This window comes from Tursiops truncatus, chromosome 15, assembly GCF_011762595.2.
Source record: "Tursiops truncatus isolate mTurTru1 chromosome 15, mTurTru1.mat.Y, whole genome shotgun sequence".
In the NCBI taxonomy this organism is placed as follows: domain Eukaryota; kingdom Metazoa; phylum Chordata; class Mammalia; order Artiodactyla; family Delphinidae; genus Tursiops; species Tursiops truncatus.
In genome coordinates, this window is record NC_047048.1 from 16,473,043 (window position 1) to 16,495,582 (window position 22,540).

The 22,540-nt window shown below is 53.2% G+C and overlaps 2 protein-coding genes across 12 annotated transcripts; one reads left to right on the top strand and one right to left on the bottom strand.

Moving 5' to 3' along the window:
- Window positions 1-665: 665 nt before the first annotated feature.
- TUFM (Tu translation elongation factor, mitochondrial) lies at window positions 666-4,101 on the bottom strand. The gene is made up of 10 exons (XM_004315108.4): window positions 3,947-4,101; window positions 3,650-3,844; window positions 3,011-3,177; window positions 2,695-2,799; window positions 2,439-2,603; window positions 2,159-2,291; window positions 1,971-2,075; window positions 1,720-1,871; window positions 1,511-1,630; window positions 666-1,032 (listed from the first exon to the last, which is right to left on the bottom strand). The coding sequence occupies exons 1-10, from the start codon at window positions 3,987-3,989 to the stop codon at window positions 859-861; spliced, it is 1,359 nt and encodes a 452-aa protein (XP_004315156.3). The 5' UTR covers window positions 3,990-4,101; the 3' UTR covers window positions 666-858.
- A 9,160-nt stretch (window positions 4,102-13,261) lies between these two features.
- Window positions 13,262-22,321, top strand: SH2B1 (SH2B adaptor protein 1). Of its 11 annotated transcripts, none has more exons than XM_073792161.1 (9): window positions 13,262-14,083; window positions 16,229-17,256; window positions 17,512-17,613; window positions 17,841-17,932; window positions 18,045-18,220; window positions 19,865-20,077; window positions 20,279-20,490; window positions 20,623-20,794; window positions 21,540-22,321. In XM_073792161.1, exons 2-9 carry the CDS (start codon window positions 16,318-16,320, stop codon window positions 21,914-21,916), a joined length of 2,283 nt encoding a protein of 760 aa, XP_073648262.1. In that variant the 5' UTR covers window positions 13,262-14,083; window positions 16,229-16,317; the 3' UTR covers window positions 21,917-22,321. The 11 variants fall into 11 exon arrangements, with proteins under 11 accessions (XP_073648262.1, XP_073648260.1, XP_073648259.1 ...); XM_073792159.1 differs by lacking the exon at window positions 13,262-14,083 and adding an exon at window positions 14,126-14,268; XM_073792160.1 differs by lacking the exon at window positions 13,262-14,083 and adding an exon at window positions 14,286-15,882.
- The last annotated feature ends 219 nt before the right edge of the window (window positions 22,322-22,540 follow it).

The following is a 22,540-nucleotide window of genomic DNA, read 5'->3' on the forward strand; positions in this document are numbered from 1 at the left end:
TTTTATGTGCTGGGTAAGATGCAGTTCCCAGTATCAAGCTTAAATAAAGGCAGCTAGACATTAACAGCCTAACTACTCAGAGGAAACCAGGTGGGTGTGGCACCTGAACTGGGCCCAAGCTACAACCACTTTCCCGGTATCTCCCAGTAGGATATCCAAAATATACCCTATTATATGTAGCGTTTTGCTAGGCAATCAGACAAAGCTCACAGAATAGCTTCCAATCCTAATTCAGCTTCTCTGCCTTTTCTCAAGTTGTCACGGCAGTGGTGACAGCTTTAAGACAGGAGCTTTTCCACCCTGTACCATAGATGAACTCTTGAGGCTAGAGAGGTGATCTCAGTTCAAATGGCTCAGGGATCTCCCAAGCTATGTGTCCAGCTCCATTTTTTTTTTTTTTTTTTCTTTTTTGCGGTTCGCAGGCCTCTCGCTGCTGCGGCCTCTCCCGTTGCGGAGCACAGGCTCCGGACGCGCAGGCTCAGCGGCCATGGCACACGGGCCTAGCTGCTCCGCGGCACGTGGGATCTTCCCGGACCGGGGCACGAACCCGCGTCCTCTGCATCGGCAGGCGGACTCTCAACCACTGCGCCACCAGGGAAGCTCCAGCTCCATTTTTATATTCCTCATCCTCTCCAGTGTGTACAAACGACACAAGGCAAACAAACTAGCTTTCTATTCACAGAACAGTTTATTGACCTACCTCACCTGGCCGGCCACGTGGCCCTCTGGCCAGGGGAAGTGTCAGTCTAGCCGCAACTCGGCTGGGCTGCAGCCTCTGCCCTGAGAAGGGGGCACGAGAGGCAGGAAAGAACACTGGCCAGGGCAGCCACACAAGACAGCCCCAGCAGAGGTCCAGACTCAGCTCCACTTGATGTTCTTGTCCGCCTCGGTCATGGCTGGCGTGTCAGTGACGAGGCCAGTGCCGATGGTCCGGTTGCCATCTCGCAGGGTGAAACGGTGGCCTTTTTCTAAGATCATTGGCTGCCGCAGGATTAGGGTGAGCTTCAGGTCCTCCCCGGGCATGGCAAGCTCCTGGAGGGCAGAGACAAGGACCACTCATGTTCTTCAGGGTGCCTCCATTCCCTATTTGCTACCAACGAGGTTAAAGGTATGGGAAAATGAAGCAGGGTGACGATTCCTTCTGGGGATACCTTCATCCCAGCCGTTAGGCACATGCAAACAGCATACGCAAAGGCAGGAAAGGACTGGTGATTAGTGTTGCTAACGTTTTTCTTGAGAAAAAAATGTTTAGGGAATTTTGGGTTATACAAATTTCTTAGTTACAGGGCTTCTCTGAGCCCTTATGTAAAATACACTGGAACTCTCAACCACAGGAACTTTTCTGGGAAATCTTTGTGGGTAAATGCTACCAAAGCTAAGGAATACTGGATGAGGACTCATTCCCCCTAAATCCACTGATCCAGGCCCTTCCGTCACCAGTTCCACCTGCATCATCAGCCAGCTTCTCTTTAGGAGGGAAAAGTCCCCCACGCCGTCATATACATCGTACCTTCCCTGGAGGCAGGACAACCCGACAGGCCATGTCCCAAGTCAGGGAGAACATGACAGGCATGAAGTGGGATACAAAGGGCTTGTGGCGGCCACCCTCCTCCTTACTGAGAACGTACACCTGTGAGAGAAAACGACGGTGGAGCTGGGCGTGGCTGGAAGCACCGAGCCTCTCCACAGTGCCTGCCCACCATCGCAGGGAGCCCTCACCTGTGCCTCCACCTTCTGGTGGGGCTGGATGGAACCTGGCTTGGCCATGACCAGGCCACGCCTCAGGTCCTCCCGCTTCAAGCCGCGGACCAGGGCCCCAAGGTTGTCGCCTGCCTCTGCCCTCTCCAGGCTCTTGTGGAACATCTCGATTCCTAGGAGGGAGGAGGGTGTGGGGCAGAGGGAAGGCACAAGGGGTCTGCGAGGGGAGGGGTAATCCTGGAGCCCCTGTGTCCCAAGGCTTCCTTCTGTACCTGTCACCACACTGCGAATATTCTTGCTATGTCCCAGGAACTCACACTCATCTCCCCTCTTCAAAATGCCACGCTCTAGTGTGCCTGTCACCACCGTGCCCCGGCCTGGGAGAAACAGGACAGGATATCAGGGACCCCGGGTGAAGCTTCTGTGAGGGGAAGGGAGTGCAAATGAGCAGGGTCCTCACCGGGGATAGAGTACACTGACTCTATAGGCAGCAGGAAAGGCTTCTCCAGGTCCCGGGTGGGCACTGTGATGTGAGTGTCCACAGCATCCAGCAGCTTCTGCACAGACTTCAGGCCTAGCTCAGGGTCACGTTGCTATGAGCGGGAGGTGACAGGACGCTGAAACTTCCATTCTGCTCCTCTTACTTGCCAAGAGCCAGTCTCCAGACTCAGAGCAGAGCTCTGACGCCCATCCAGCCCCATCCCCAGCCAGCAGTAGCTCCTGCCCGACCCCACCCTCACCTCAAGGGCACAGAGGGCAGAGCCAACGATGATCGGAGTCTCCTCCCCTTTGTAGCCCAACTCAGTGAGCAGTTCCCTGATCTCCAGCTCCACCAGCTCCACCATCTCAGAGTCCTGAACAGCATCCGCCTTGTTCACATACACCACCACATGCTCTACTCCAATCTGTAGGTGGGGAAAGACATAGAGATGGTGTCCTGAGTGGCCCAACGCCGCCCCCCCTTCCTCCTTCCACCCGTACCCAGGCTCTGGGTACCTGTTTGGCCAGTAATAAGTGTTCTCGGGTCTGGGGCATGGGGCCATCGTTGGCTGCCACCACCAGGATGCAGCCGTCGAGGGGGGCTGTGCCTGTGATCATATTCTAGGGAGAGGAGAGGAGAGGAAACACTCAGTGTAAGTCAGTGACCTCCTCAGCTCCCCAGCCACCTCCTTACCACCTGCTGTGACTGGCCAAGCCCACAGGTCCATGATCTCAAAACCATACATCTCAAGTATCTTAACCTCCTCCCCACAAGCCTAACATTTTTCCCGAGGCGGGGGCAGTTCCAGGCCCTGTCCCCAGCAGCTCCCACCTTAACGTAGTCTGCATGACCGGGACAGTCAGTGTGGGCGTAGTGGCGCGCAGCGGTGCTGTACTCCACATGGGCGGCATTGATTGTGATACCTCGGGCTCGCTCCTCCGGGGCGTTGTCAATCTCCTCGTATTTCTTAAATTTGGCCCCACCTCCCTCGGCTAAAACTAACGGAAGGGAGGGAACACATATTTCAGCTAAAGTTCCACAGGTAGAGGAGGGGCTCAGGCCACACCCCTGGGCCCCTCCTACCTATACAAAGGACAGTCTGGGAGAATCAGGCTTCCGAGACGCCCTCCTTCAACTCCTGGAGCAGAGGTAACTTCAGGTCAGAAAGAAAGGTTATAGGGCCTCAAGGGCCATCCCTGTGACTTCTCTAGGGTAACACCTCTGCTTACACGGCAGTCCCCAGGGCTGGAGGTAGGCCATTCGGGGTCCCCCAATTTATGCATCACAAACTTCTTCATGTCTACGGGAAATCTGTTTCCTGCATGCTGCAACCTACTGTCCGCCCGAGTTCCGGCGCCTGGGGTCACACTAAACACCTCTAGCAGCCTCTCCGCGGGTCCCACCTCCCTGGCTCCAGGTCCCGCCAGCAGAGCGGGCGCTGCCGGAAGCCTCCACCCCAACCCTGCTTACTTTTCGTGATGGCGGCGGTCAGTGTGGTCTTGCCGTGGTCTACATGGCCAATGGTACCCACGTTTACATGGGGCTTGTCGCGCACATAGATCTTCTTGGCCTCCACAGCCAGGCCGCGGCACAAGAGGGGCAATGCCGGGCCCTTCAGCGGCCGCAAAAGGCCCTTCAGCAGTGGGATCGGGCCGGCGCCGAGACCTGCCGGGGCAGAAGCTTGGACTCAGGGCGCTGGTCTGAGCCCGGCCGCTCCCGAAGAACCCACGTGAACCCGGGCCGCAATCGCCCCCCCCGCCCCCTCACCGCTGAAGAGGGGCGTCGCGCGCAGCACCGTCGAGGCCGCCATTGTGGTCGTACTGATGCCCGGACTAGTGTGTACCGGGCACTGGCGGCGGCGCGTGCGGTAAGCAAAGGACAACTGTGGATGGAAGTCGCTTCCGGCGGAAGTGAGGGCCGAGAGGGCAAGTCTGGGAGTTTCTAGCCCCCAATCTCTATGGCCCCGTCAACTTCCGGGCGCGGGACGTAAGACGTCCAGGAAGGTGCTGATGGCTCTCGGCTGGGTGAGGGTAGAGAAGGTTTCCAAGGCGCCCTCGGGCCTCGCGGGCTCAGGGCCCACGCAGTTCTCTCTGGTGGCACCGGGGGGCGATGTGGAGCGTCCCACAGCGCACCTGCGCCCCGGAGGCTCATGGGCGTTGTAGTTCCCAGGGCGGCGAGCTGTGCTGGCACTTAGCGTGGGAGGGCGAGGCCAGGTCTGGAGGCACGGTCCCGTCCTCCTTGAGGCAGAAGCGGTTGTCCCGGCGTGGATGACTCCGGAGCGTCCTGGCCCCGAACCCCGTGGAGTCCGACCCACTGCGCGGGTTTGGCGACAGATCTGGCGGCCGTGTGTCGCAGCTGGAGGTAGGACCAGGCCCTGCGGCCTGGCTGAGGAAGACCGTCCTGGGAATCTTTCGGAGGTGGGGCTCTAGTATGACCCATCTCTCCGCTAAGCCTTTGTTTTCTTATCTGTAAAATGGGAATAGTAGTATCTACTTCATAAGGAGATGCTGACATCTGGCTCTGAGAGGAAATGATCTGGGCAAGAGACAGAAAAGGGCTCCAGAAGCCTCCAGGTCCCACAGTCTTTGACCCTCAAATACCCTCGCTCCTGGCTCACAGCCTGAGGCGACAAAGTTTGCCGTCCACCCTTGTGGACCCTCAGCAGCCCAGAGAGTAATTCCCTCGATCGTCTTTCCACCCACCCGATTTTATAGATGACCAGGTGAGAGACAAACTTCTAGTGCCTTTAAGGGCAGCCTGAGTCTTTCTTGTTCCCGCTGCGTCCCTGGCTCCTACCACGGGGCGGGGCACTCAGTGAGTACTCAATAAATGTCTGTTGACTGAATGAATGAGTGCAAGGATGACCTTTAACTTTCACATCCATCATCTCATCACCCTGGGATGATAATAGCAGCTGCTTAACCTTGATTGATGTTTCCGAAACGCATCAGAGCCTAAGACTCAATTGACGGTGTCTGTTTCAAATAGATTCCTTAATTCCTCCCTTGGAGATTATGATTCAGTAGTGTCTGGGCATAGGCAAGGAAACTATATTTTTAACACACACAAACACCCTTGTTAAGCTCAGAGGAGTTTGGGAAACTCAGAATTAGAGACTTTTATGGAACAGACGTTGTGGAAATGCTTCATATTGGTTCACATTCAATGCTCCCAGTGTTATCGTGTGTAATAGGAGCCATTATTTACCTCATTTTAACAATGAGAAAACTGAACATAGGGTGACCAAGGAGCCCAACACAGCTAACCTCCAAAAGAGTGTGCACTTAGCCACTGCACTGTACTATAATTTAACTGTCATTTTACAATGAGAAACTTGCTAAGAATTCTGTCCTCCTGGCCCTCCAAACCCATCAGCTCTGCTTACGAAGGGTTGGTACAGTATAAAAGGGTTCTCTTTGTCCCCAGCCTGTACCTCAGTCACTCCTGGGAATTTCCTAAGACACTATTGTCTGCCACCAGGATGTGAGATTTTGGGGGTTGGTACTTGAACTGATGCTTACTATTTTAGTGGTGCTGTATTTATTTTAATGTGTATTAGTTTGACAGAAAGACTGGCATTGTAAATATTGAGTTGAAAAAATGAATCAATTTGAAAAACAATATTTGGTAGGTAAAATGGGTGGTATGAATATATGGCAAATTTGGGGAGAGGTGAACATGAATGATTGAAATTTGCAAAACACAGTGCCCGGAAAAGAGTCCAAAGGGAGAGAATTTCTTGTAGAGCTATTGAGTGTAGCATCCTCTGTAATAGTCAGGAGTCTTGATTTACAGATAACAGAATTTACAGGGGCTGGTTTGAGAAGAAAGGGATTTGTTTAAAAGTGGTAGGCAGCTTGGGACTTCCCTGGTGGTCCAGTGGTTAAGAATCTGCCTTCCAGTGCAGGGGACGCAGGTTTGATCCCTTGTGAGGGAACTAATATCACACATGCTACGGGGCAACTAAGCCCGCGTGCCACAACTACTGAGCCCACGCACCACAACTAGAGAGAAGCCCGTGTGCCGCAGTGAAGAGCCCACTTGCCACAACAAAAGATCCCTCATGCTGCAACTAAAGGCCGATGCAGCCAAATAAACAAATCAATAAATAACAAAAAAAAAGTGGTAGGCAGCTTATAGACTTGTGGGGCAGGCTGCAGAAATGGCTCCTAAGCCATAGAACTGATCTGATAAGAAAACCGCTGCTACTGCCACTGCCACCAAACACTAAATGCCAGAACTTAGACTTACCTGTAACAGTGACTGCTTATGGCACTGAAGCCGCTTTTGCATCAAGAAAGTGACCTTCTCTCTGGGCTTCCCTGGTGGCACAGTGGTTGAGAGTCTGCCTGCTCATGCAGGGGACATGGGTTCGTGCCCCGGTCTGGGAAGATCCCACATGCCGCGGAGCGGCTGGGCCCGTGAGCCATGGCCGCTGAGCCTGCACGTCCGGAGCCTGTGCTCCGCAACGGGAGAGGCCACGACAGTGAGAGGCCCCCGTACCGCAAAAAAAAAAAGAAAGAAAGTGACCTTCTCTCCTCCCCCCAAAGCCAGGCAAATTCAAAGGCTCACGTGGATGTGTCTGGAGAAGTTTAGATCATCATATTTCAGTGTTCTTGTATCAGAGGAGGCTGAGGGATGTATTTTTCTAACTTTGTTGTAAGAACAAGACTGATAGCAGGGAATTTCTCCAGATGTCCAGCCATGCTTATGACCAATACCACAGTGAAAGAGCAAAATGAATACAAATACCCAGTACGTGGATACAGTAGCATAAATTTTGGCCACTAGATGAAATGTTGGGCTCAGGGTTGCAGAGACAAGAGCCAGCCACCTGTGAAAATGCCTGTGAGCAGTGTTAAATGAAAGAAGTTTGGCCCCTATAAAAAAAAAATAGCAAGTGTACAAGGTGGGAGTGGGGACAAAGTGGAAAACAATTCTGATTTTAGGAGGCTGTAATTTGCTTGGAGAAGGAGAGATTTTTCTTGCAAACATTTCCTTTATGTGATTACAGTTAAAGAAGTTTTTTGTGCAGAATCTTGAACTCTTTAAAAAAAATGCTCTTGAAATCAAACGACCTTCTTGGTCTCCCCAGCAGTGCATTCATTCTGCTCTATGACAGACACTTTGAGCTCCCGCTTAACAACTATTTTTTCCATCTTCCTGCAGTCAGGACCCTGATTTTGTTCAGGTGGCCCTTTCCCCAGTTCCAGGAATAAATCCTGACAGGGCTAGCCCACTTCTGCTGGTCTTATTCTCCTTGCCAGGGGGTTTGTTTAGGGTTACGTGTGTGATTCCTTTGGGGCTAGTGATTGGTAAGAGGATATCTACCTTGGGGAGGGCTTCTAGGAGAGGATCCCTCACTTTTAAGAAGGAGACACTGGTGAGATGGACATCCTTCAGATTCTGGAAGTTGTTGGGTCTGGATGGGAAGCCTGGAACTACTGTGCCCATCGTGCTCCCAGTCCATGATGAAGCCAAAATCCAGAAGAGGGCAAAGCGAAGAGGATCTTAGAAGTCTGGACTCCTCATGGTGTGAGATAACAAATGTCTTTATTGTTTAAGCCAGACTGTGTCAGAGTTGTCTCTTACTTGCAGCCAAATACACCCTAACAGATAAGTCTGCCTTACAGCACTTGGTACCCTGAGACATATTTCTTGGTTTCACTTGTCTGAGACTGAGTGACTTGAGTAGGGCAAGGACTGGGCTTCCTTTATCTCCGTATACTCTGTGCCTGGCCACAGTAGGCCTCTGTGCATGTTTACACTTGAACTATATTAATGAGCCTTCCAAACCGAAGGGTGCTACCACTGTGATGCTATGAACCTAACATATCCAAAACCGGACTCTCTGTATTCTCCCACAGTCTCCCTACACATCCGAATAAATGACACCACCTTTCTCCTTTCCCCTTATCTGACATCTATCCGTTACCCAGTCCCACTTGTTCTGTCTCCAAAATAAGGCTCAGTGTGGCCACTTCTATCTCCACTGTCAATACTGTGGTTCAAACCGGGATCACCTCTCCCCTAGGTTACCTCATGACCTCTCCAGTGGGTTTCCCAGCTTCTGTCCTTATTCTCAATACCTGTCAAATCCATCCTCCACACAGCAGCCAGATCAATCTTTAAATGTGATTCAGAAATGAATCCTCCCTCAGTGACTCCTTATTACACTTAGAATAAAATCCAAACTCCTGCTTTAAAATGGCTGAACTGTATGGCAGGTGAATTATATCTTAATAAACCTACTATTAAAAAAAAAAACCCAGAGTCCTCCCTGTGGCCCACAAGATGCATGATCTGGCTTCTGCCCACCTCTTTGACCCCCATCTCAGTACTATTTTCCTCTCACTCTCTCCCAGCCACACTGGCCATCCTTCTGTTCCACAAACATCCACCATTGCTTCTACCTCAGGGTCTTTGCAAATGTTCTTCCCTCTCCCTGGAATGCTCTTCCCTGGAGATTTCCCCACAGCTTGTTCCTTCTCATCTTCCCACCTCAGATGTCACCTCTTCTGTCACTCTCTTATCAATGGTCCTCTTTGATTTTCTTCATAGCATCTAAATATCCAAAATTATCTCAGTAGTTTGCTTGTTTTGGGGGTTTGGTTTTTTGATTTTTTTTTTTTTCTGTCTCATCAGCTCCTGACAGTAAGAACTTATTTTTCACTCTAGGAACAGTGCCTAATGCTTAGGTGAAGAAGTATTTGTTGAAAGAAGAATTTGTTGAATAATTTCAGTTGAGCGTTCAGTTAAGCACTGTGTTGGGCTTAAGTTTCTCGATGTCTTCGATGGAAGGCAAATTCTGTATTCACGTTCATTTAAAAAATAAAGGTGAGTCACTGGAACTTCTGGGGCTTCTGCTTTATTATCTGTAAAGTGGGGATGAGTGAAGAGGTTAAACCTGATGATCTCTAAGACCTTTTGTAGCTCTAACTTCTAAAAGGAGATGGGGTCTGCTATAATTGAAATAGGTTCTGGGGTGACCCACAATTTAGTGGCAAATTGGGGACTAGGACCCAGAGCCTTGTTGTTGGTGTCACTCAACAGACTTATTGGAAGCTCAAGGGCATCCTTCACTCTTCCCCACCAGCCAGCCTGGCAGTGTCTCCTCAGAAATATTTCTGGACGTTCTCCTTGGAACTAACCGCACTGCACTGCCTTGGCCAGGTCAGCCTCAGCCCTCTCCTGGACCACTGCCCCCGTCTCCTCTCTGCATCCAGTCCTAGCCCTCCCATACTGGCCCTGGATGCCCTTCCAAACACAGAACGCTTATCACACTCATGTCACTCAGATGTGACTGGAGACATTCCAGTTGGAAACACTTTGTGAATGTCACACAAAAACTGCTACGTAAAAGGCACTTGAGTGGCAACCTAGGTGTGTTAGTCATGCATGGCTTCCTAGAGGAGGCTACACTTTGAAGCCTGAAACCAGAGGGAGGAAGATTGGCAGAATTAGGGGAAATGGTGCGTGCAGTAGCAGAGGCAGAACCTGAGTAAAGGTGGAGTTCTTCAGCTGTCAGAATGTCCTGATTGAGCAAAGCATGATTTGCTTGGAGGGTAGGAGGTTCTGGTCAAAGCACCAAGGTTGAATTTGACATCCCAGAAAATAGGACAAAATAAGAGAAATTTCCATCTCTTGGGGTGGGGGAGGGTCAAGATGACCTCCAGAAGAAGCCCACAAGCAACCACTTCCCCTTCAGTCAGAGACTCCAGTTTTCATTTGGAGAGCCAGCCTCTGCCATGCTCAGTCCATGGAGTTTGATTGGAGCTGAGCCCATCCCAACCTCAGGTGATAGGTCCGTGATCCAGTGTTTACCAGTCAGCATAATCTATTCCTCATAGTCACAATTGTCTGTTCAGTGTTAGTATTCTGTTTCAACCCTCACTGGTGTACTGAAGTGCAGTTCTGGCACTGACTGCCCAGAGTTAGCACAGGCCCTGCAAGTTAAGGGCTCACTCCTTCACAAGACCGCACCCACTTCAGATGCCACCTGCAAGTGGGGTCCCCCAGCCATCTCTACTTCTGGTCAACTGCCTACGGATCTGGGAGTTTCCCATGACCCCCGTCAGGTTTGATAATTTACTAGAACAACTCACAGAATGCAGGAAGGCACTATACTTACGATTACAATTATGATTACATTTTATAATAAAGGATACAAGTCAGGAACAGCTAAATGAAGAGCTACGTAGGGAGAGGTCCAGGAGGGTCCACAGAGACATAGAATCTGGGCACATCACCCCCACCCCCCCGGCACGTCAGTGTATTCACCCACCAGGAAGCCCCACTGAGCTTCAGTGTCCAAAGTTTTTATTAGGGGTTTCATTACTTAGGCATGATTGATTAAATCACTGTCATGTGACTGAACTCAATCTCCAAGTCCCCTCCCCTCCCTGGAGGTCAAACTGGCTCAAAATCCCAACCGTCTAATCACAAAGTCGGTGTTTCTGGTGACCGCATCCTGAAGCTATGAGGGGCTTGCCATTAGTCAGCTTGTCAGCAGAAACTCGGGTGTGACCTGAGGGGCTCACGAATAACAGGCACATCTGTCACTGAGGAAATTCCAAGTATTTTAAAAGCTCTGTGCCAGGAACATGGGACAAAGACCAGACAAATTCTTTATTACACGATAGATAGGCATTGGGTGACCTAAGCTGAGATGATGAGACACAACCCTATTGCACTCGCTGGAATTACTGGGAAAGCTATGATCTTCTTCTGCTAGGATTATGAAGCTGGTAGAGTGTAAGCTTGGAATTCTGGTGGCCATCTTGCTATCTATGAGGGGAAAACCTGCCTGAGGAGGAAGACAGTCCAGAGGAAAGCAGAGCTAAGAGACAGAGAGCAAGTTCAGATGGACATCGTTTGAGCCTGTGGCTGGCTCCAGCCATGCCTAACATCATTCTGCCTCTGGTTTTTAAATTCTGTAAACCAATAAACTCCCCCTCTTTTCATGTTTAAACTACTTAAACGGGGTGGGGGGGGGGGTGTTCCTATTACTTGTAACTGAAAGAATCCTGAGTATTACATCCCCTGTTCGTAAGGAGGAAGAAGTGTTTTCCCTTTCATATTAATACCTTGGCTTAACCTGGGCCCTGGATCCATCCTTCCCACCTTCCCCAAACTTCACTCCTTCAATTACCATCCTTTCTACTGGCTCCTTTCCCCTAGGACTTCAGACATAATCAGGTTTGCCTCAGGATTGAAACAAACAAGCAAACCTTTCCACCCTCTAAAATTGCAGCCCTCCATATCTCTCTCCTTCCCTTTTTGGCCAAATTGTAGGGCAGCTCTAAGCATTCCTCCTCCCACGTGTTCACCTTCCATTCATTCCTCAGTCCACTACCATTGGCTTCTGCTTCCTTTTCACTTCCCTAAAGATACTCTCAACAAAGTGACCAAGCAATCTAAGTCAGTGTATTCTATAGGAGACAATGACAGTGTCCAGTACCATGGATCCCTCTTTTGTCATTTGTGTGTGAAGTGTTTGCCCAATCCCCCACCACACACACACACACACACTGTATTCCCACACCCCCTGGTCTTTGGTGTGTGGTTTTTCTTCCAAATAATTAGACCTTCCAGATTTTTTTTTTTTTTTTTTGAGTACTGTCCTCAGGCTACTGGAGTCTTTGCTTTGACGAAGTGCCTGAGAATTGACATCTCCCAGGGGAAGCCCTAGTCTACAGCTGAGGGATGTTCGTATATGAAAGGCCCAGCTCCCTTGTTTCTGGATAAATCTGAGGGACAACTTACATCCAGGGCTCCCTTGAGGGAGGAATCAAGCTGAACTACTCTCTTCCTGAGATCACGTTTGCTTGGTTTCCTCTCCTGCTTCTCCCACTCCTTTACTAGTTTCTCCTGGTAGCACTTTTTAAATAAATCACTTGCACAAAAATTCTCATCGCAGAGTATGCTTCTGGAAAATCTTACCCAAGACAACATCTCAGCACTTTGTACTTCTCTTTCTTTGCCTGCCTGTTACATGTGGCTTTCCCCCCAGAATTAGATTTCAGGCTCTCTTCTCTCTACATATATTACTGGGATGATCTCATTCGTGTCCATGGCTTTAACCACTCCTCATGTCTGATCACGACCACACTACCTTGTGCAGCTGAGGCTGTAGAGCCATCTCTGCTGGACAGCTCCACCTAGTTGCCTACAGGCACCTCTTACACCAATACAGTAGTCATTAGGCACATGTGGCTATTTTAATTAATTAAAATGAAAACTTCGATTCCGGGAATTCCCTGGCGGTCCAGTGGCTAGGAGTTGACGCTTTCACTGCCATGGCCCAGGTTCAATCCCTGGTCAGGGAGCTAAGATCCTGCAAGCCGTGCAGCATGGCACAAAAAAAAAAAAAAAAAGAAAAAGAAAAGAAAACTTCAGTTCCTTAGTCACATTAGCCACATTTCAAGTGCTTAAAAGCTACATGTGGCTAGTGCCTACCAAACTAGGCAGTACTAATACAGAACATTTCAGTCATTGCAGAAAGTTTTATTGGACAGCTTAGACACATTTCCAAACCAAACCCATCATCACCAGCCCCTTACCTTTCTGTATTCCTCACCTTTTCTCTCTCCTGGACAAGGATGGGCCAACTACAGAGAAAGGGTATTAAGAGTATCAGGGAGGAGTGGGGGGTGATCACAGAACTAGAGGCCTTTCCATTGACATCTTTTTCTGAACTGGAAGATGGAATTGACAAAGACGGTGATGAAGACCTTAACAAAGGCCATCTGGGAGCTGATGTTAATTTGGTTAGATCTGGGGTAGAGATGGGGACAAAGGCTGGTTAGGCCAGAACTTGCCCTTCCACAATGATTTTTTCCAACTCCATCCAGTAGCCTCAGCCTCAAACATCCTTGTGTGAGTCAGGGCATTTATCCATCTCCAATCTCGTGGGTCACGAGGCCTTTGGGTTTCAGCATAAGCACATGATCCAAGCCAATCAGCTAAAGTCAGTTCTGGAAATTTTACTGCAAATCTCAGAGAAAAAGACATGCTCCTACGAGAGTTGCTAAGCTACTGGGACTTAAGTTTGGAGCTATGGAAATCCATTTTGCCACTAAGAGAGGCATGGGGAGAGCTCAGCCTAGAGGTGAAGCACAGGTTCCCAATATCTTTTGGCCCTTTTATTTAGCTGTTCCTGAAGAAGCTTGATCCATTCTTTTCAATGGCTTGAGCCAAAAGACTCCCTTATTGCTTAGGCCAGTTGGAGCTGGGTCAGTGAGAGACCTGATCGATTAGGATCTCATCGTGCTCATGATTTCGACTGCCCTCTACTACACCTTAATGAGTCTCAATTTCTGTATCTGGCCTTGATGTCTCTCCTCAGCTCCAGACTGTATGTCCACCTGCCTCCTGACGTCCCACAGACATGCCCCAAACTGACCTCATTATTCCTGCCCCCACAACCTTTATTTCCCAGTTCAGAGCTGGAACCTCCTAGAACCTCCAGTACTTTCCTCAGAGAAGCCAAGGTCGTAAGTTCAGGCTCCGCCTCCTCGCAGGGCCTCATCAAGGTCACCCGCATCTTCCCTCCCCCAGCTCTTTGGGGGCGGTGTCCTCGAACCCGTCTGCAGCCCGGCTGGGCGCTCTAGGCTACAGCAGGCCCTTCAAAAAGCCTTCTCAACTCGCTGGTTTCCGGTACCGGTGGCTCCTCTAGCCTTCATCAGGGCCTCGGGATTCTATTCCCCTAAGGTGCCTTCTCTATGGTTGACTGCTCCCTACTGTCCCGACTTTCCTCTGGGAGGACGCTCTGGTGGGACCCAACCCCGTCCTATGGCTGCTTCTGCGGTCCCTTTTAAGCGCAACTGGAGAAGTCACTGAGCACTCCGAGACTCCCACCTTCTCAACTCTGGAAGGGTGGCACGGAATGGGAGGATGGCGGAAGTGAGTGTGAACGTGCCCTTCCTTCTCCTCGGTCTTCTCTATGGTCACTTCCTTCGGTGACGGGAAAAAGGGGGTCCCGGCGCCTGCGCAGAACCGGGCTGGGAGCTAGTCGCGGAGGCGGGGGGTGGGGCAGGGAGCGGGAGCTGCCGCCGCCGCCGGAGCTAACCGCGGGGACCGAGATGCAGGTGGGACCGGAACCGGAACCCCCCTCTTCAAGTCCCTCTTCCCTCTCCGCGACCCGGCGCCTGCGAGGAGCCTTGGGTGGGGGCGGGCGTGGGGGGCTAGAGGCAGGAGGGGCGCCCGGCCCCGGAGAGTGCAGCAGAGCGGGCTGCTTCCCTGGAGGCTGCGGCCCCGGGGAATGGGCGGGTAGAGGGTGTCCAGGGAGGAGGGTCGGGTCGGAGTGGGTTGACTACCGGGTCCGGAGGGTCCGAGCCAGGAGCGGAGCCTGCACGCTCCACCACCCGCCCTTCGGGAAATATCAGAACTGAGCCGAGAGGCAGGTGCACTGGGAAAAGGTGCCTGAGTCCTACTTGGCAGAAGAGAAATTGAGTCACCAGCTCAGGAGCCGCAGGGTCAGCGGGCCTGAAGGGGGCTGGGTCTGCCTGTGGTGCAGAGGGTTGGGTCGGCCGGTGTGAGCTGAGGTGGCCTCTGCTTGGAGATTGGTCTCTCTGCTGTGTCTGCACCTCTTGGCTCGGTTCCCCCGTGCTCCATGACTCTTTCATCTCCTGGCGTCTTCTCGTTGGTTTGGAATTGTCCCTATGGTTGGAGCCATCTGAGTGTGTAGGGTCTAGGTCAAGGAGAAAGGGGAGGGGGCGCTGACCGCGGGTCTGAGCAGGAGTCTGGGGTTTGGGGAGATTTGCCTGAACTGCTTTCACCCCATTCTTGGTGCCAGTCATCTCCCAGTATAATATGGGGGAGGAACACTAACAGAAGAGCCATGGGTTGTAAATTCCATGCCCAGCTCTGCCACTTGCTAGTTGTAAGACGTTGGGAAGGCTCTTCCTTTCGCTGATTTCTCTTTGAGAAAATTGGAACCCATAAAGATAGTAATAACGGCAAGTCATTTATTGTGTGCTTACTTTGTGTCAAGCAGGGACATGTTCTGTTTAATTCTCCCAACAATTTTAGGGGTTAGAGATCATTAGCTCTGTTTTATAGATACGAAAACTGAAGCTCGGAGAGGACATGCAATTTGTTCACGATCACACAGCTAATAGGTGGCAGAGATGGAATTTCATCCTAAGCCTAATTCCAGAACCTGTGGCCTTAACCATCAGGCTAACCAGCCTTTAGGGCACGCTCCCCTGTGAGAGAAGAGGGAGGTGAAAAATCCAAGGCCCCAGCTTCCTGTTATATTTTATTTACTTTGGGGCCAGCAGAGACTTGCCCGGACCCAACCCACAGTCTGTCCTCACCTGGTGCTGCTGCCTCTGGGCCCCCGCCTGGAGGAGCACCAAAGAAGTGGGCTCTGGGCATTCCAAGCCTCCTTGACAACAGTGCTTGGGTGCTGGGCCCTGGGGTCGGCTTTCAAGACAGTTGTTTGAATCGCTCATCCATCCATCCTCCTTAATGAGCAGCCTCCCTCCTCAGAGATGGACCTCGGGGGTGCATGAGGCAGGGTCTCTAAGCTCTGCAGGCCTAGCTCCCCTGAGAGCTGGGGCAGTGAGGGGCGGTGACTGAGGCTGGTGCAGTCAGGACTGTGCGGTGGGAAGAACAGTAGACTTGGAGTTCTGAAACTTTTTCTGAGCTTCGGGTTCCTCATCTATTACAGAGGTTGTTAAAACCTCTCGCAGGGAAAGGTAAGAACGGCACGTGGGAGGCACGTAATAAATATTGAAGGATGGTTTTAGAGAAGGGAGGTGACGTGGACGAGTACCTTTTAGAGGAAGGTGCTGCACAGCCGTCCACCACACCTGGAGCTGAAGCCAGGGAGAGTGGACTGGGGAGGCAGCAGAGTGGGTGCAGGCTAGACCTGGGAGTGGTGGGGCACGAGGATCTGGGGAAGGGAAGGGTGGCAGCGTGGTGTTCAGCCCCGTTGCTCTCTTGAGGAGTCTAGACCAGAGGAGGGAGTCTGGCTCGGGGTGGGGCTCTGGCCCCAGTCCCACCTCAGCAGTGACTCGATGTATGTGCCTCTTCCTTCTGCAGCTGCTGCCGCTCACCCTGTGTCTTCTGGCTGCTTCCCTCTTTGCTGCCCCTCCCCACAGGCTCCCCCTCTCCACCTCCTGGGGGCCATCATGAATGGTGCCCCTTCCCCGGAGGATGGGACCTCGCCCTCCCCTCCCCCCTTGCCCCCACCCCCTCCCCCGAGTTGGCGGGAGTTCTGCGAGTCCCACGCCCGGGCGGCTGCCCTGGATTTTGCCCGCCGTTTTCGCCTCTACCTGGCCTCCCACCCCCAATACGCAGGGCCTGGGGCCGAGGCTGCCTTCTCCCGCCGTTTTGCTGAGCTCTTCCTGCAGCACTTTGAAGCCGAGGTGGCCCGGGCCTCCGGCTCCCTCTCGCCACCCATCCTGGCTCCTCTGAGTCCTGGTGTGGAGATCCCGCCACAGGACCTGTCCCTTGAGAGCTGCAGGGTGGGCGGGCCCCTGGCTGTGCTGGGCCCTTCTCGATCATCTGAGGACCTGGCCGGCCCCCTCCCTTCCTCAGTCTCTTCCTCTTCTACAACCTCCTCGAAGCCGAAGCTAAAGAAACGCTTCTCCCTCCGCTCAGTGGGTCGCTCGGTCCGTGGTTCAGTCCGCGGCATCCTGCAGTGGCGGGGGACTGGTGACCCTCCCTCCCCAGCGGGGCCCCTAGAGACCTCATCGGGCCCCCCAGTGTTAGGTGGAAACAGCAATTCCAACTCCTCTGGCGGGGCTGGGACCATTGGTAGGGGACTGGTTAGCGATGGAACATCCCCTGGGGACAGATGGACTCACCGTTTTGAGAGGCTGAGACTCAGTCGGGGAGGGGGGACCTTGAAGGATGGAGGAGGCGTGGTGCAGAGGGAAGAGCTGCTGAGTTTCATGGGGGCTGAAGAGGCAGCCCCTGACCCAGCTGGAGTGGGCCGGGGAGGAGGGGCAGCGGGGCCTACCTCAGGGGGAGGAGGGCAACCTCAGTGGCAGAAGTGTCGCTTGCTGCTTCGAAGTGAAGGAGAAGGAGGAGGAGGAAGCCGTCTGGAGTTCTTTGTACCACCCAAGGTGAGGGCCAGAGGAGGAGGGTGGGTGACCGGGAGTGAGGGATTGAGCGCTGGGGACGTGGCCCACATGCCTAGCTTTGCTTACTTGGATTTTTAAAGCTAGCTCCTGACTCTGGGTTCCTAGTGTAGGCAGGACAGAGAAAGTAGTGTTATTTGTCTAACTCCCTTGGGGTGTGGAGGGAAAGATGAATCTCGAGGGAAAGGAAAGCTGGTCTCTGCACACCAAAAGTCTGGATCTTGTTCTCCCCCGACGTAGGCGTCTCGGCCTCGACTTAGCATTCCCTGCTCTGCGATCACCGACGTGCGGACAACCACAGCCCTGGAGATGCCTGACCGGGAGAACACGTTTGTGGTTAAGGTAGGAGCCCTGGGCTCCCCTGTCCACTTGGAGCACTCTTAGCACATTGAGGCAAGGGATACTGATGCAAGGAGGGGCACATATGCCAGGTACCTTGACCGTGTGTCCCTGGGGCGGCAGCTTTTCTGGGACGAGGGGTGAGAGGGAGGATGTGCTTGTTCCTGTTGGGGGTGAATTAAGGCCTCGAGACCTGGAAGTGGCCTGTGGGCCTCCTCTTGTCCCCATAGGTGGAAGGCCCCTCGGAGTATATCCTGGAGACAGCTGATGCTCTACACGTGAAGGCCTGGGTGTCTGACATCCAAGAATGCCTGAGCCCAGGGTGAGGAGCCCGTCTTCTGTCACTGAGGGGACCAGGGGGTGAGGGTGGTGAGCAGCCTTTTGCCTCTCGCCTGGTGACTTTCCTCCCAGCACCGTTTTCCCTGTCTCTGCAGACCCTGCCCTGCTACCAGTCCCCGCCCCATGACCCTCCCCCTGGCCCCTGGGACCTCATTCCTGACAAGGGAGAACACGGACAGCCTGGAGCTGCCCTGCCTGAATCACTCGGAGAGTCTGCCCAGCCAGGGGCTGCTGCTGGGGCCCAGCGAGAGCAGCGACCGCCTTTCGCAGGGTAAGGGTGGAGCCTTAGAGAGCTGTGAACCTCGGGACCCGCCACGCAAGAACCCTGGCCATCAGGCCCAGCCCCTCTCTCCAGGCTCTGCTGTGCACCCCATGCCTGCTCCTCAGCTGCCACGACCAAATGTCTGACTTTTGTCCCCGAACGTGCCTGACCACAGTTTACAGTTTAGAACCATCACCATCACCAGCCCCACACGAACCCCAGGCCAGCTCCTCTCCAGCCTTCTATGCCCGGCCTTGTCCCCTTTTCTGGAAGCCTTATGCCAGCCACCACTCTGGCTAGAGGTAATGGTTCTCTTCTCCAGAGCTTCCAGAACGCTTTGTACATATCTTTGTTTTGTTCCTACTCTGCATCTCTGTGCACATGTTGACAGTACTAGATTTTCTTTTGACTCCCTACTTTTAAACACACGTGTATGCTGCCCACGTACATAAACACACAAAGATGTGTCTACCTGGCCCCAGCTCACCTTTCTAGACTCCACTACACCCTTTTTTTCTGATCCTCCATTCCGAGCTTCAGTTTCACTGTCCTAGCACACAGGCTGTATGCAATGAGTAAACAAATGAATTAAAGACTCTTAAGAGCCAGAACGGACCTTACAGGTCGTCCATTCCAATCTCCTCGTTTCTCAGGCAGCTAAGAGCAGAGAGGAGAAATGGCATTTCTGAGGGCATCTGAGAGTCACTGACAAAGACAGCGGCTATGCCAGCTTGTTGCCTGAACCATGGCACTCTGCACTCCGCATATTCCCATCCTTGGAGCACTGATTATGTACGACATGCCTGTAGGCTCACGCCTGCCGCTCAGCAGACATTGAGGAGCGCCCGAGTACATCCTCGACCCTCTGTTAGGCTCTGGGGCAGGATGAGGAGCTCAGAGCTGCCCTGTGGGCTCACAGTCTAGCGGAGTTGGCAAGACATCACTCCCTCTAAAAAGCAGGACTCCCAAATGGAGACCCTGTGCTTAGTGTCCTTTGAGCGGCACCAGCAGGAAGCCTCGGGAGCTCAGAGGAGGAAGAGAATCATGGGAGGTGGGATAGATGGGGAATTCTACACAGGCGAGGTGAGAAAAGAACGTGGCTTGGAGAAGCTAGGAGAGCAGAGACCTGAGATGGGGAGAGCCCCGGAGAGCTGGAAAAATTAGACGGGATAATTGGGTTAAAGCGGAGGACACGAGAATACAAGTTAATCTGAAGATCAGGTTGGTTAGGTTGGGAGGATTCACAGAAGGAGAATCTTTGATGCCTCTCAGAGTTGGGGGTTTTGTCCTGCAGGCAAAAAAAGGACCCCTTTTTAATGTGAAAATATTTGAGGGATTCTACCCACCCCCATCCCCACCTCTGCAACTATAGCTGTAATTTCAGCTGTTGATTCAGAAGAGATGTAGGCACATTAGGATTCTAGGACCTTGTTGGAATAACTGCAGTCCTTCAGCAATGCGTGAAGCATAAGCTAGGAGTCATTGATAACAATCAGGGCTCAGTGCCTGAAGAAAGATTCAGCATTTCAGCCAGCTGACCGCCAGTGTACCCAGGGTAACCTGGCTGGTGGGGAAGTGGGCCAAGCAGACCAATCCTCCCAAAGAGTAGCTTCTCGAGCTCAATTTTGCCCTCCTCTTTTTTTTTTTTTCCAGGGGCATATGGGGGCCTCTCAGACCGCCCCTCGGCGTCCATCTCCCCCAGTTCCGCCTCCATTGCCGCCTCCCATTTTGACTCAATGGAACTGCTTCCCCCAGAGTTGCCCCCCCGTATCCCCATTGAAGAGGGACCCCCAGCAGGGACAGTTCATCCCCTCTCGGCCCCCTACCCACCCCTGGACACTCCGGAAACAGCCACAGGTACCAGAGGTGTGAGTGTGTGTCTGCCTCCAAGCCTGGTTGACCACCTGCCTGAAACTCTTGTCTTGGGATCCTGAGGGATCTGACCTGGGGGGCTGGTGGGGGAACAGATGGGGAGTGACATATGAGGGGAAAGCAAGGCTTGTCATTTCCCGGGATGAGGGAGGCTTCCCTGACACCTCAGTCTCCTTCCCTCTCTCTTTCCTGAAGGGTCGTTACTGTTCCAGGGAGAGCCAGAGGGAGGTGAGGGGGATCAGCCCCTCTCAGGGTATCCTTGGTTCCACGGGATGCTCTCTCGACTCAAGGCCGCCCAGTTAGTGCTGGCTGGAGGTACCGGCTCCCATGGCGTTTTCCTGGTACGTCAGAGTGAAACAAGACGGGGTGAATATGTCCTCACTTTCAACTTCCAGGGCAAGGCCAAGGTGAGTGAGGAGAAGGCTCCGCTGTAGGCAGTGGGCCTGCGGGTAGAGTGGGGAGCGCTGCCATCAGGGGAGAAGGGTTCTGTGACTGGCGGGGTTCGGGCTCCTGCTTTACCCCACTCATCCTGCCCTCAGCACCTGCGTCTCTCGCTGAATGAGGAAGGTCAGTGCCGGGTTCAGCACCTGTGGTTCCAGTCCATTTTTGATATGCTCGAGCATTTCCGGATGCACCCCATCCCTCTGGAGTCCGGAGGCTCCAGTGACGTTGTCCTTGTCAGCTATGTCGTGTCCTCCCAGCGACAGCAGGGTGAGCAGAGCAGGTCTGCAGGGGAGGAGGTGCCCGTGCACCCAAGAAGTGAGGAGGTGTGTGTGCCAGAAAGACGGGGCGGGGGGCTTGAGGAGGAGAGGCTTTGTCAGGGAGAGAGGGGTAGAGAAGCTTCCTGTGTGCTGGGTCTCTTGGGGAAAGGAGTACACGGGGATGTAGGAAGGCAGGGCGCTCCGTGCTGGAGCCGGGAGGAAGTGGAGAGCTGGGTTGGCGCATTCCCATTCCATCGGACCGTCTGTTCCATCGTTTGTCTGTCTCCTAGATCCATCCTCCCTGGCCTTGTCTTTGCCTTTCATCACAACCTTGCCTTGGGCCTGCCCTTCTTGGGGGTGCTCGGTCTGATCCCCCTCCCTCCTCCCTTGATGTCTGATGTCCCTGTCTGATCTCTCCCTTTTCCCCACCCCAACGTCCCATCTGTCCCCACGTTGCCCCTCCCCCCCCCCCCCAGGCCGGGAGCAGGCCGGGAGCCATGCAGGGGTGTGCGAGGGAGATCGATGCTACCCCGATGCCTCCTCCACCCTCATGCCCTTCGGAGCGAGTGACTGTGTGTAAGTGTGGTCCTCCTCTCACCGCCGCCCATGATCCATCTTCCATGGATGGGGGTTGCTCAGGAGATGGGATACGGGGGAGACAGCACATGGCTCCTGGGGGGATGAGTGAAGGGGGGGCTGCTACAAGAGCTCGCCTCCCTCCACAATCAGTCTGTCTTCTTACCATTCCTATCCAGAACCGAGCACCTCCCATGACCCACCCCAGCCCCCTGAACCCCCTTCATGGACAGATCCCCCACATCCTGGGGCAGAAGAGGCGTCGGGGGCGCCAGAAGTGGCGGCAGCAACAGCCGCAGCAGCCAAAGAGAGGCAAGAGAAAGAGAAAGCGGGCAGTGGAGGGGTCCAGGAAGAGCTGGTCCCCGTGGTTGAGCTGGTCCCCGTGGTTGAAATGGAAGAGGCCATAGCACCAGGCACGGAGGCCCAGGGAGGCGCTGGATCTGGTGGGGCCCCCGGGGTAACCCTGATGCTGCAGCTCCAGCAGTTACCACTAGGGGGCGATGGAGAAGAAGGGGGCCATCCCAGAGCCATAAATAACCAGTACTCCTTCGTGTGAGATACCCTACCCCACCCTTTCTCCACTCTTCTTGCTCCCCAGCCCTCAGTTCGTGGGATTGGGGCTGGGCAGGGACATAGAGGAGCAGTGGGAATCCCCTCCCCACATGCTTCGTGACCCTTGACGGCTAAGGGCATACATGTTGGTACAAAAAGTTTCAAGAGCCCTGCTAACTCCCCAGTTCATACACTACAGGTGCCCCGTCCCCTGGGCAGGGGATTCAGGCTCCATTACCTCCCCAAGGGGCTCTTATGGTCAGCCCCATCCCTGGGGGCCATTTCCCCATTAACCACTCCTCAGCCCAAGGAAGGGTGAGGGGGAAGGGCTGTCAGTTATACTAAGGTGGTTGTTCTTGTTGTTTTAAACAAAATGGAGAAGCATAAATAAATAAAAGGGTTTATCTCAGTTCCATCGTGATGGCTCTGACCAGTTTTTGCAGTGGGGACTGGGACAGGTGGGTCAGGAAGGCAGCCCACTCAGTGTTGCGAGCACCAGAGCTGAGAGACTGGAGGGCTGGGTCAGGTTGAGTCCCTGTTGCTCTCCAGACCTGTGCTTTCGGCCCATCACTCCTCGGGTGGCTGTCCTGTTTCTTGAGCGGTAAGTGCAGAGCCAAACGGTGCTTCT